At 40.0% G+C, this 12,578-nt stretch overlaps 1 protein-coding gene across 1 annotated transcript in view; it reads left to right on the plus strand.

Annotated features, from left to right (window-relative positions):
• DENND5B (DENN domain containing 5B) overlaps positions 1-12,578 on the plus strand; it is a 161,863-nt gene that overhangs the window by 110,151 nt on the left and 39,134 nt on the right. The window contains exons 7-8 of the mRNA XM_023752310.1: positions 643-874; positions 5,312-5,462. Coding sequence (XP_023608078.1) covers positions 643-874; positions 5,312-5,462 — 383 coding nt within the window. The remainder of the gene's footprint in view (positions 1-642; positions 875-5,311; positions 5,463-12,578) is intronic.

The raw sequence follows: 12,578 nt of genomic DNA on the forward strand, positions 1-12,578 counted from the left end.
AGCTCACTGGGGGAAGGGGTCAAATTTGATGGTCAGTGAAGAGGATGATGGATGATCCTATAGCAACTGAGCTATCATCTTTCACTAATGATGCTCTTATTTTCTACATGATGGTCATGAGGATCAGAATATAAATCAGGTTTGAAAGGTAGGATCAGAGATAAAGACCTAAGTGGCTGAAATTCCATGAAATTAGAAAGAAAGGAAGGCAAAGTGAATTTTTAAGGATTTTTGAATTTTGTCAGTTTTGTGTGTTACAAGATTTAAAAAGAAATCAAAATAAACAAATAAGGAACCTAATGGACAAAATAAACTGATGAGTAAAACAGAACCACAGGCATGGAAACATGGAACAGACATGAATCTGAGGGAAGAAGAGGGGGCGGGAAGAGATTAACCAAAGAACATATGCATCTATGTATTATTACCTATGGACACAGACAATAGGGTGGTGAAGGCCTGGGGCGGGGCAGGAACCAGGTAGAGGGGGGCAATGGTGGAAAAAAGGGGGACATCTGTAATACTATCAACAATAAAGATTTTTTTTAAAAAGGACCTTAGCAACAGATAATTTTGGGGTTTATCATGTCGTATTGAGGTGGGTCTCTTTGCCCTAATAATTTTTTAATTATCTCTTTACAGGCTTCCTTTCTGTGTGACCAGCCTGAGCCACACCTGCCATTTCTTTCACGCTTCATTGAAACACAGATGTTTGCCACCTTTATTGATAACAAAATTATGTCTCAGTGGGAGGAGAAAGATCCTTTGCTTCGGGTCTTCGACTCTCGGATTGAGAAGATAGGACTGTATAATGTAAGGGCACCCACCTTGAGGACATCCATATATCAGAAATGCAGCACTTTAAAAGAAGCAGGTACGTTTGCCATGCCTTTTAAAATTAACTTAAAATCCACGATTATTTTGTATACATTGTTGGCCTTATAAGCCAAAATATTGTCAGTTTTAGACTTTATGGCTCGTCCTTGTAAGAGGTACTTTCTTTAGTTTTGTTCCCTTCTGTTTCTGTGAGTTTATGTCCATCCCATTCCTACTTGACATTCCATTTCTCTTAGAAGAGGAAAAACAATAAATCGAATGGCGTATGATTACAAGGTTGCTATGATTCTTATCGTGTTTTCTTTATCGCCTTAATGGAAAAAAATGTTAATTTCTGTCTTGCTGTTTATGTTGCTTTTTTTACTTCTGGCCTCTTTTCTCTTTATCCAGGAAAAGATAAGTACTCATTTAAAATAGTAAATCAGAGATGTTGCCTAATTTACATAACTATGACTGTATACAGTGGGGCCTTGACTTACGAGTGTCTCGACTAACGAGTTTTTCGAGATACAGCCGTCTTTCAGCCAATTTTTTGCTTTGAGTTGCGAGCTAAAATTCAGGTTACGAGCCACCTTCAGATACCCCACCGCTAGTTGGCGCAGCGAACGTCACAGTGAACGCCACAACATCAGCCCAGCACCATGTGTCTCGTTCACTTTTTGATTTGACATATGAGTAATTTGAGTTACGAGCTCCATCACGGAATGAATTAAACTCGTAAGTCAAGGCCCCACTGTATTTAGTTTAGTGGTGCCATTAATTACAATAGCTTTTTTTATAGAAATTACATCTCTGGATTCTTATATTCAAATTAGCGGTTTCCTAACCCTGACACCAGTTTCCCCCTCCAAGAATTATGAGTTTGGGGCCAGTATAATATAGTAGTCTACGAAATAAACAGTCATGTTAATAGTCAGTGTTTACTGACTACTTACTGTGTGCTGAACATTTTATAGTTTGTTTTACATGCCCTTTTGCATATGATCTGAATGATGAAGGGGGGGTGTAGGCACATTTACTTTTGTTTTGTAACTACCCTTATTATACAGTTGAGAAAACTGAGCAGTCAAGCCACTTGCTTGTGCTTGTGTAGTTTGTGATTGGTGGAGTCGTGATTTGAACCCAGGTGTGAGTGATTCTAGCCCCTGAAGCCTCACTATGATGTTAGCTACACATTTAATAAACACGTAAAATGTACCGATCCACCCAATTTTTTGCATTCATCCCTGGTTCCTAACTCTGTAAATATGTTTGCCAAGTAAACATATTTATCACCTGAGTGCCCCCTCCTTTGATTTAATATTTCTGCAAATGTAGGAGCTATTTGAAAGCAGTTTTTCGTCTGGAGGAAAAGGAGGTAGCAAATGTGCAGTGTCTTTGCTCTGCTTCTGTTACTTGCCTTTGTCACTTTATGTAAGTAGATCAGAGTCAAGGAGTTGTGAGGCTGTAGTTGCATATTTAAGGAGAGAAGTATGTAAATAATGTCTCATGTAACTGTAGAAGTCTCTCTAGAACTGGCTGCAACATTGTCCTTGAGGGTAGATCCTTGGAGCCTTTCAGGAGCAGCAGTACTGCTGTGTCTTTGGAAATTGAGGGGCAGAATGAATGAATTGTCTCCGCCTGTTCCGAGTCTAGTCTGACTTCCAGTGCTTTAAAGGCCATCCGAAGAGTATAATGCCTTTTTGAGCCAACTTCACTCTTCCCTTTCTGACAGAATTTTTTTAATGGAGCTCAGCACTGATTCCTTTGTGTACTTCCAGAAATCTTTTCAATTAACATAGATTTTCTTTCAGCCTCTCAGAGAATTTGATACTCCCACTGTCATGACAGAAATTATATAATACTCTTGAAAATGTACCATTATAGATTTAACACATATGAAAATGAGATTCAGCTAAAATAGTCAGTAGTCTCCCAGGAATTTAATTTATCAAAGACTTTTTTAAAAAGTAAAAGGAGGCAGCTGGCTGTGACTGTCTGTCCATTTCTCAAAGAGGGCACGGTTGTTTCTTTTACAGATGAAATTGTCTCCCCCCTCCTCCAGCATAAGCTGTGAAGGTTGGGATTTTGTTGTCAACATTGGATTTTTTATTGCGTATTGTTTTTGTCTTTTGTTGTTTCTCTTTTGCCTCTTAACTAAAAAGGATTTTGATTTGCAGGTGAATTATTTAGGCAGAGGTTTTCCGCTGTTGACATTGTGGCACCAGAACCTCATGATTTCTGTGCAGAAAGGCAACAAGTTGATCGTAATGCGGTTTTCTTTTCCCTTACCAATCACAGAAACTGGATATTGGCACAAACCCTTGAAATTATAACAGCCCTGATCTCTTAAAGCAGGCATTTAATCATCTCTGCATGTTCAGTATTCACTGGTGGCATAATCACTGAAAAGTAACTTTGCATTATGTTCCCTATGGCATCCTTACATGTAAACCTGAGAATAGTTCATTGTGAATTATGATTTTTATGTTTCAAAAAGATTCCTAGCTAAAGGAGAATAACTCATTATCAGATGGATTTCTCTGTCATTTAAATCCAACGGAAAAAACTGAAGCTCATTTTCCTTTCACGAGGACAGAGGCACTAGTTGGCAGAGATGGAATTTTGTAGTATTTCATGGAACATAAAATTGGCAGGAACTTCATGCCATGAATCTAAGCATTATTTTGCCTAAACCATCTGTTAATTGTGCTTTATAAATATTAGGAAGCATTGGGAGCATAAATAGGGCTGTGGAGTGCCAGGGGTCATTGTTGAAAATTAAATATCATTTTACATTAAAACATGGCATCCGCTGGTTTGGCTCAGTGGATAGAGCCTCGGCCTGCAGACTGAAGAGTCCCAGGTTCGATTCCAGTCATGGGCACATGTAGGGAGCATGCAGGAGGCAGCCGATCAATGATTCTCATCATTGATGTTTCTATCTCTCTCTCTCTCCCTCTCCCTTCATCTCTGAAATCAATAATAAAAAAATATTTTTTAACAAAACCTGGCATCCCTTTTGCCCAGCATAGAACATAGGGACTAAGTTTCAAGATAAGTTACAAGTTATACATTAAAAATAAAATGAAGTTCAAAAAATTTTTGGATAAATTTCTATGGAGAAAAATTAGGGAAGCTTAACATTTTGAAGTTTATGTCATAGAGGGCAATAGTAGCTTCCTCAGAGCTTCCCTGAACACTATTATCGTCAGACACAGACATCTGGTCTGGGTGAAGCACTGATCTCACATAAGATGGTGTTAAGCGTGTTCTTCTCACAAGAGTAGCGTGTCATGGGCAGACCCCTTCCCACCCAAAAAAGAATTTTTTTAGACTATGTTTGGGCAATAACTGGCAGTACTAAATCTGTGGTATTGAAAGAGGCAAAATAGTCCCAATGTTAGCAGTTCCGCAGTGTGTTCTATTATTTATCACACAACCACAGTCCCCGCTCGTTCTCCTGTTTTAGTAATTTCTAGGCAGAGGATTGGAGACATAGCCTTGATTCTCTACATTTTCTCTTGAAAATTCAGTTAATGAAAACATTTAAGACTAGATATTTTTTTAAAGACAATGTGATTTTTTAAAAATATCTTTCTATTGATTTCAGAGAAGAAGGGAGAGGGAAAGATAGAAACATCAATGAGAGAGAATCATTGATTGACTGCCTCCTGCACGCTCCCCACTGGGGATCGAGCCCCCAACCCGGGCATGTGCCCTTGATCCGAATCGAACTCGGGACCCTTAGGTCCGCAGGCCGACGTTCAATCCTCTGAGCCAAACCGGCCAGGGCCAGATTTTTTTTTTTTTTTAACCAAAGACATAATTCATTTTTTCTTGGGTCTCTAACTTTCAGTGGTTTAAAAATAGGAATATTGAGTAATTCCTGTCTTTTCACTCTATCCCATTCTTTAAAAGGTCAGTTTTTTATCCTCTGGACATTTCCTAAATGCCTGCTTGTTTTATCTGTCTCTGCATTACCCCTCTTGATCTAATAAACATGCCTAAAAGACTCCTACTAATGAGAATGTGACTGTTACTAAAAATAATAAACTTCACATCACTCCTTGTTTTACAAATTCCTTGCTTTTACAAAAAGAACCACGACTATTTAATGGGTTTTTGTACAAAGAAATACAGTTAATATAAGGCTTCTGTGCTTGCTGTTCCCTTCTCTTTACCTGTCTTTCAGCTCAAGGGAAATATTTGCCATCCATTAAGAATGTTGAATTTCCCACTTACGGGAAACTTTTAATGATGTTTCATCCCCACTGCCCTACTTTTGACAAAGGTAGAAATATTGTGAAAATTAATTATCCAGCATTTACTTAAGATTATCCTTTTTGTACTTATACTGATATTGAAAAGCTTTAGTAAAAATCTGTTTTAGAATGTCAGAAAGAATGAGTTCCTTGTAGGTGCATGAATGGAGGAAGAATTATTTTTTACGGCTTAGCCAATGTCTCTAATTTGTTATAAATTCCATTTGTAGCCCAGTCAGTTGAGCAGCGGCTGATGAAAATGGATCACACTGCAATCCATCCACATCTACTTGATATGAAAATTGGTCAAGGCAAATATGAGCAAGGGTTCTTTCCAAAGTTACAGTCCGATGTCTTGGCAACAGGGCCAACTAATAACAAGTAAGCACATTCTTTACTTGAGTAGTTGGTTGAGGAATGAATGAAGGGTGTGTGCTCTGCAACTCTAATGGAGTAACGCTTAGCCATTAAACATTTTACCAATCTGATTACCCTTTTCAAAGACCAAATTAATTCATTGGAGATAGGATTTGACTTTTAATTTGCTCATGTAAAAGAATCCAAAGACTAGAGATTTTTCTTTTTAAGGTAATGTGCACTTGGGAATAGCTTTTCTTTAACTGACTGTGTTTAACTATAATGCTCATCTGTCTAATGGAATTATAAAGTTGTACTTTCATTATCTGTGTCATTTTACTATCTGTATTAGTTTCCTAGGATTGCTGTCACAAAGTACTACAAACTTGGTGACTTAAAACAACAGAAACTTGCCCAGCCGGCATGGCTCAGTGGTTGAGCATCAATCTCTGAACCAGGAGATCAAGGTTCGATGCCTGGTTAGGGCACATGCCTGGGTTGCAGTTTCGATCTCCAGTAGACGGCGTGCAGGAGGCAGCCAGCCAATGATTCTCTCTCATTATTGATGTTTCTATCTCTTTCTCCCTCTCCCTTCCTCTCTGAAATCAATAAAAAAAAATTTTTTTTTAAATCAACAACAGAAATGGATTCTTTTACAGTCTGGAAGGGGGAAATCCAAAATCAAGATATTGGCAAGACTTTTAGGGGAGGATCCTTCCTTGCCTCTTCCAAGTTCTGGTAGCCCCACTGCTTGGCTTCTAGTAGCAAAACTCCAGTCTCTGTCTTCCTGTTTACGTGACTGTCATCTCTCTGTGTATGTGTCCAAACTTTCCTCTTTGTATAAGCACACTGGTCTTGTTGGTTTGGGGCTTGCTCTAATGACCTTAACTTGATTACATTGGCAAAGACCTTATTTTTAAGTAAGTTCACATTCACAGGTATTGGAGTTAAACCTTCAACATATCTGTTTGGGGGACACAATTCCACCCATAACATCATCTTTATATTTTTAAGTGTTGAGTGCAAAAATTGCAAAACAAGCAAAAAGAAAGATAAATCCTGTCATTCTTTATGAAAGATGATTCCTTTCAGAAAGTATCTGAATATGGTTAGAAATGGGCTCAGTTATTTGGGTTTAGGGGAGTCCTTGGTTTTAGGTGAATACAAGTGTTTTAGCAAGTGCATGATAAAGAAGGGTTTTACAAGAAAAGATGCAAAGAAGGTTATTAATGGGGAATACAGTAAGTTCGAAAGAACTTTGGGAAATCAGCAGTTCTGGAACTTACTTCATTCTTTACCACTAACCAACTTAGGAACTTTGGACAAATTGGAATCACTTTCCTCTCTTCTCATCTGAAAATACCATTTTACACCTGTGATCTAATTAAAGAGAGTCAGAGAAAGAGGGGGAAAAGAAGCCAGGCTGTGGCAAAGAAATGGGCTAGAACGGAAGTAAACACAACATGGACGTGGCATTGAGCCACCTAAGTTTTCAGAAGGCAAGTGTAGAATCAGTGAAGGCCATAAAAAAGAGGTGGAATTAGGCCTTTTGGCCTAAGTGGCCCACTTGAAATAAGTGATAGGAAGGTTCTTAAGAGATGGCCTAAGAGTATTATCAGTGGGGTGCCCTTTGTGTCCGGTGGAAGTGGGATTCTTGCAGTGTTGCAAGGAAAGGTATTTCCTGAGACTTGCACAGGAGGATGAGGTATTGTGAAAAGCTTTATTGATGTAAAATTAAGGAGGTTCCCTTCTAAGGTCCCTTCTCCCTCCATCTTGCCATGGAAAAAGTCCAGCCTTGTCTTTAGAGCAAGAATGGAGGCCACTGCCCAGAGTTTCTGCTCCATATTTAAGTCCAGTCCAGCATCTGGTTAGCTTGACTTGTGTTCCCAGCTGCAGCCTATTGCATGTGGGGTCCACATGGCCAGGGGCCATGCAGCTACTTAAGACCACATGGCAGGCGAGTCACGGAGCAAGAGAATGCAAGGGAGCAGGAGCAGAGCAAGAGCAGAACAACAGAGAGAGACCTCTTTGTCTAGGGCAGTGATGGCGAACCTATGACACGCGTGTCAGAGGTGACACGCGAACTCATTTTTTTGGTTGATTTTTCTTTGTTAAATGGCATTTAAATATATAAAATAAATATAAAAAATATAAGTCTTTGTTTTACTATGGTTGCAAATATCAAAAAATTTCTATATGTGACACGGCACCAGAGTTAAGTTAGGGTTTTTCAAAATGCTGACACACCGAGCTCAAAAGGTTCGCCATCACTGGGCTAGGGATTCTGTGTTCCCAAGGTTTTGTGGGCTTGCATTGGGATGGACAGGGAACACTTTCCCTACGTCACACTGACTTCACTGTGCATGTGCCCAGTTCCCCTTTGTTGGACCCCTCCCTCCGGTGGTTTGCAGGGAATGGACCAGGCGTGAAGTGTAGCTTCCTGGTGAAGCTGCCCAGCTGACCGTGCTTATAATTTCTTGCCTCCCTTTTGCTCTTTTTCTATTATTAATATTAATATACCAGCTAATTGTGATGATAACAATATGATGTTTCTACCTTTCACATGATCTGCTGCACTATATATGTTGCAAAATTTTTGGTACTTAACTCTTTATTTCCCAGGATGCTTTTAATAAAGCAGTGATGAACATTTCCAAATTTTGTGACAGATTTGTAAGGGGTAGAGATTTATAATGATAAATATTAGACTCTTAAAGGAAAAGAAGCTGCAATGTGTTCAGTTAATTGGCAGGGTTTTACCCTCCATTAGAGCTGCCCCTACTTTCATAAACACTGAACTTGAAATTCATGTTCTCAGAGATGCTGACTGTTGGGAGTTCAAACTTTCCAGGTCAGGGTATTAGATATAATGTTCTATTTTTCAGAAATGGATGAGAATTTTCAATCCAGAACAGATGAGTCATCGATTTATTCACTGTTCTTATTTATAAAATATCCTGTTTGAATCTCTTTGATACAGGGAGACTTTTAATTTTAATAGTTTTATTTCCTTTTGATAGCATTAGATTGCTCATTCATTCATTTGGCAAATATTTATGGAGCCCCTCCTAAATGTAAGGCACTGTCTTGTACACTGAACGCCTAGCAATAAGCAAAACAACCAAAATCCCTGCTTTCAAGTAGGAGAAAAGAAACAAAGAAACTTAATATGTAAAATAAATAACCTGCCAGTCAGTGATAAGACCTATGATGAAAAAATAAAGCAGGGAAGGGAAGGAGGGAGCTCTCAGGAGGAAAGATTTCAGTTTTTAAATCTTACTCCCATATTTTTTGCTTTTAATCTTATATATAATCTCAAGGTTTCCCATTTCCACACAGAGCCCAAGCATTGTATTTTCAGATAGACTGTAGTCTGAAAGAAAAAATACCTCAGAACTAATTTCAGGGTAAAGGGATTTATAACCATGCCCATGTAAATGGTTGATCAACTGTTAGCGAGAATTTAATATGCTGCTTACAAGGCAAAAGCAAATAAGCAATCCTTAGTGATTCAGCAAATATGATTATCTTTGGTAAAATTATGCTTAGTAAATAAGGTTTAATAATGCAAAGAATAAATTAATTACTTAACCAGATCAGGAATGTGTGGATTTTATAGGAATTTTTTAAAGCAGGTGTTCATTTACCTGTTTTGAAAATAAAATTAACTAGGGCATTTTTGTCCCATAGAGTGTATAATAAGATGCTCGTTATGTAAGTTAATATTTATCCTTTTCTTTACCTAAAGTCTTTTCTACTTTGTCTGCCAAGGGGAACGTTCTGCTCTTTATATTCTACCCTTCTTTTTATTATATTAGCTAGAGGCTTGGTGCACGAAATTTGTGCATGGGTGCAGTCCCTAGGCCTGGCCAGTGATCGAAGCACAAGTGTCTGGCATGGAAGGGCAGGTCCCAGCTAACCTCTAGGCCCTGGGCCCCCGGACCCCTGCGTGCCCCCCTCCACCTGAGTCACAGAGCCCGAGACCCCACACAGAGATGCGGTGAGTGCAGCCGGACACTGTGAGCCGGGACGCAGCGTGGGCCTCTGGGCCACCCAGTGGCGCTGCACAGAAGCCAGGTGGGCAGCGCATTCTCTCCTGGCCAGCCTCACAGACCGGCTCTTGTGTAAACCCACGGGAAGCCCTACTGGCCCCTGCGATCCTGGCAGCTGCAGCTCGACTCACCCAGAAGAGGCCACATGGATGTGGGGCGGGCTCCTTGCAGGTGCCCCGGCACCTGAGCATGGGGGCTTCCCCAGCATGCAAGCCCTGGTGTCCTGCGGGAGGGTAGCAGGGGGAGTGAGAGCAAGCTCGGCAGACACCCCACATTCTCACTGCACCTCCATCCCCATCACCCCCGCCCCCAGGTAGCTGGTGAGGTTGCAGGGTGTCGCCGATGCCCGCCATGTTCCGCACCACCCCCTGGTAGTCAGCACACGTTATAGCGAGTGGTCAAACTCCGGTCTCCCGGTCGAATGACCACCCAAGGGGACAGTTTGCATATTAGGCTTTTATTATATAGGTTTATTTAGCTGTCATGATTCTATTTTAGATTTTTACTGAAACCACCCTACCCAGTAGCCTTAATTTCTTAAAACACTGAACAGATTTTACGATCTTACACTGTTTTGTTTTTTTTCTACAGGGCTGTTTTCAGGGCCTCCAGGTCAAAAATCTATACCCACGTCTTTTTTTTTTTTTAATCCTCACCCGAGGATATTTTTCTATTGATTTTTTTTTAGTGAGAGATGGAAGGGAGGGAGGAGGGGCAGAGAGAGAGAGAGAGAGAGAGAGAGAGAGAGAGAGAGAGAGAAACATTGATCTGAGAGAGACATGGATTGGTTGCCTCCTGAGTGCACCTTGATTGAGCCTGCATGTCCCCTTGGCCTGGAATCAAAGCCTCGGGCCCTTCCCTCCTCAGGGCCTTTGCTCTAACCCCTAAGCAACTGACTAGGGCTACACATTTTTTTGTTACTTATATTTTACTCTTTCCCTTTATTTATTGTATAAAGTTTTTATCAGCTGATGTTTATACTCTGCTCCAGAGTTGTTAAAGAAAACTATTCATGACACTTTTTGAAGATGGTAAGACAGACTTTATTCAAGAGACCATGGCGGTAGGTGTAGGGACCACCACAGTGGGGTATCGCAGTGGGAAGAGAGATTGGCCTCAGCTCCAGACATGTGATGGGCAAGGAGGGATTTATAGCCAAGGAGCAGAGATGGACAGTTACTAAGAGGAAACATTAGGGGTAAGGAGGGATTCAGACTCCACTGTCCTAACCGGATTCTTGCTGAAGGCTGGCCAGGTGATTGGGCATCACCCAGGGGATGTGAAGGATGAGGAACACAATCAGAAAAGAGCCCCTGTACCCTGAGGGTGGGAGCTCCTCCTCAGCTGACTCAACAGGGTTCTTACTAAAACTGGATTTTACAAGGAAGTGCACTGATTGTCGTGTGGTCAAGCAAAAAATCTTTGTCAGAGTCTTACTATGTTTTTTCTGGATCTTTTCAGTTTCCTCAATTTTCTTTCTTTTTTTAATATAATGTATTTTTTATTGATTTCAGAGAGAAAGGGAGAGGGAGAGATTAGAAACATAAATGATGAGAGAGAATCATTGATCAGCTGCCTCCTGCATGCCTCCCACTGGGGATCGAGCCCATAACCCCAGTATGTGCCCTTGACCGGAATCAAACCTGGGACCTTTCAGTCTGTAGGCCTATGCTCTATCCACTGAGCCAAACCAGCTAGGGTTCCTCAATTTTCTTTGTATTCTTTTTACAGTCTTACATTGATCCTTTGCTTGAGGGAGATTTCCAAGGATTCCCCTTCAGAGATCTATCACTAGATGTTTGCACATTTTTTCCCCTGATATAAACCTATCTATATTCTTTTTAAAAATATATATTAAGATAAGCTACCTTTCTTGCTACCATTTTTCTTATAATTATTTAGTGTTCCTCTAGCAGACTGAAATGAGATGATTGAGAAGCTTGAAACCAAAGGCATGCATAAAGTATTTTAAAAGAAACAAAAGAAGCAGCTTTCTCATTTTAAGTTTTTTTGTAAATTGGATACTTTATTAATAAAATAATTAAAAGTAATACGTTGTCAGAAATGCAATATGACTTTTCCTGAATGGCTAAAATATAAGTTCATTTTAATATATTTTTATTTATTTCAGAGAGAAAAGGTAAGGGAGGGAGAGATAGGAACAGTAATGATGAGAGAGAATCATTGATTAGCTGCCTCCTGCACACCCCCTCCTGGGGATTGAGCCCGCAACCCGGGCATATGCTCTTGACTGGAATTGAACCTGGGACCCTTCCGTCCACAGGCCAATGCTCTATCCACTGAGCCAAGCCAGCCAGGGCTATAAGTTCAATTTAAATTGTGGGTATCTCTGCTGTCAAGGATATACTCAAGAGTTAATATTCTGCCCTGACCGGTTTGGCTCAGTGGATAGAGCGTCGGCCTGCAGACTGAAGGGTCCCGGGTTCGATTCCGGTCAAGGGCATGTACCTTGGTTGCAGGCACATCCCCAGTGGTGGGTGTGCAGGAGGCAGCTGATGGATGTTTCTCTCTCATGGATGTTTCTAACTCTCTATCCCTCTCCCTTCCTCTCTGTAAAAAATCGATAAAATAAATTTTTTTTAAAAAAGAGTAAATATTCTTAGAATGGTTTGATGGATACATAGTCAAACCTGGGAAATTTTTAAAAATAGTTTAATATAAAATGATACACATTCATTCAAAATTTTACTGGAAAGCAATAGGGTAAATTTTAAAACCACCCATAACGCCATCATCATGATATGTTAACATTTGGTGGTGTTTTTCCATTGCATGGATCCTGGTGTGTGTGCACACATATGTGCATGTTCACACTTTTTTCTTTTTTATAAAATTAGAATATTGTTTGTAGAATGTTGTGCCTTGCTTTTTAAATTCATTATTGTATCAGGGGCACTCTTCCAAAGTACCTCCTATTGTTGAATGTTAGGTTGTTTTGAACACATTTACTTAATTCTAACTGTTGGGTGTAAGATCTGCGATTAACTCAAAAGCTTTTTCAAAAAGTATGCATTCAGCATGCTTTTGGAGTGAAAGGTATATCCTACTTTCAGGAACATTTAAAAGC

This window comes from Myotis lucifugus, unplaced genomic scaffold (assembly GCF_000147115.1).
Source record: "Myotis lucifugus unplaced genomic scaffold, Myoluc2.0 scaffold_30, whole genome shotgun sequence".
Lineage (NCBI taxonomy): Eukaryota > Metazoa > Chordata > Mammalia > Chiroptera > Vespertilionidae > Myotis > Myotis lucifugus.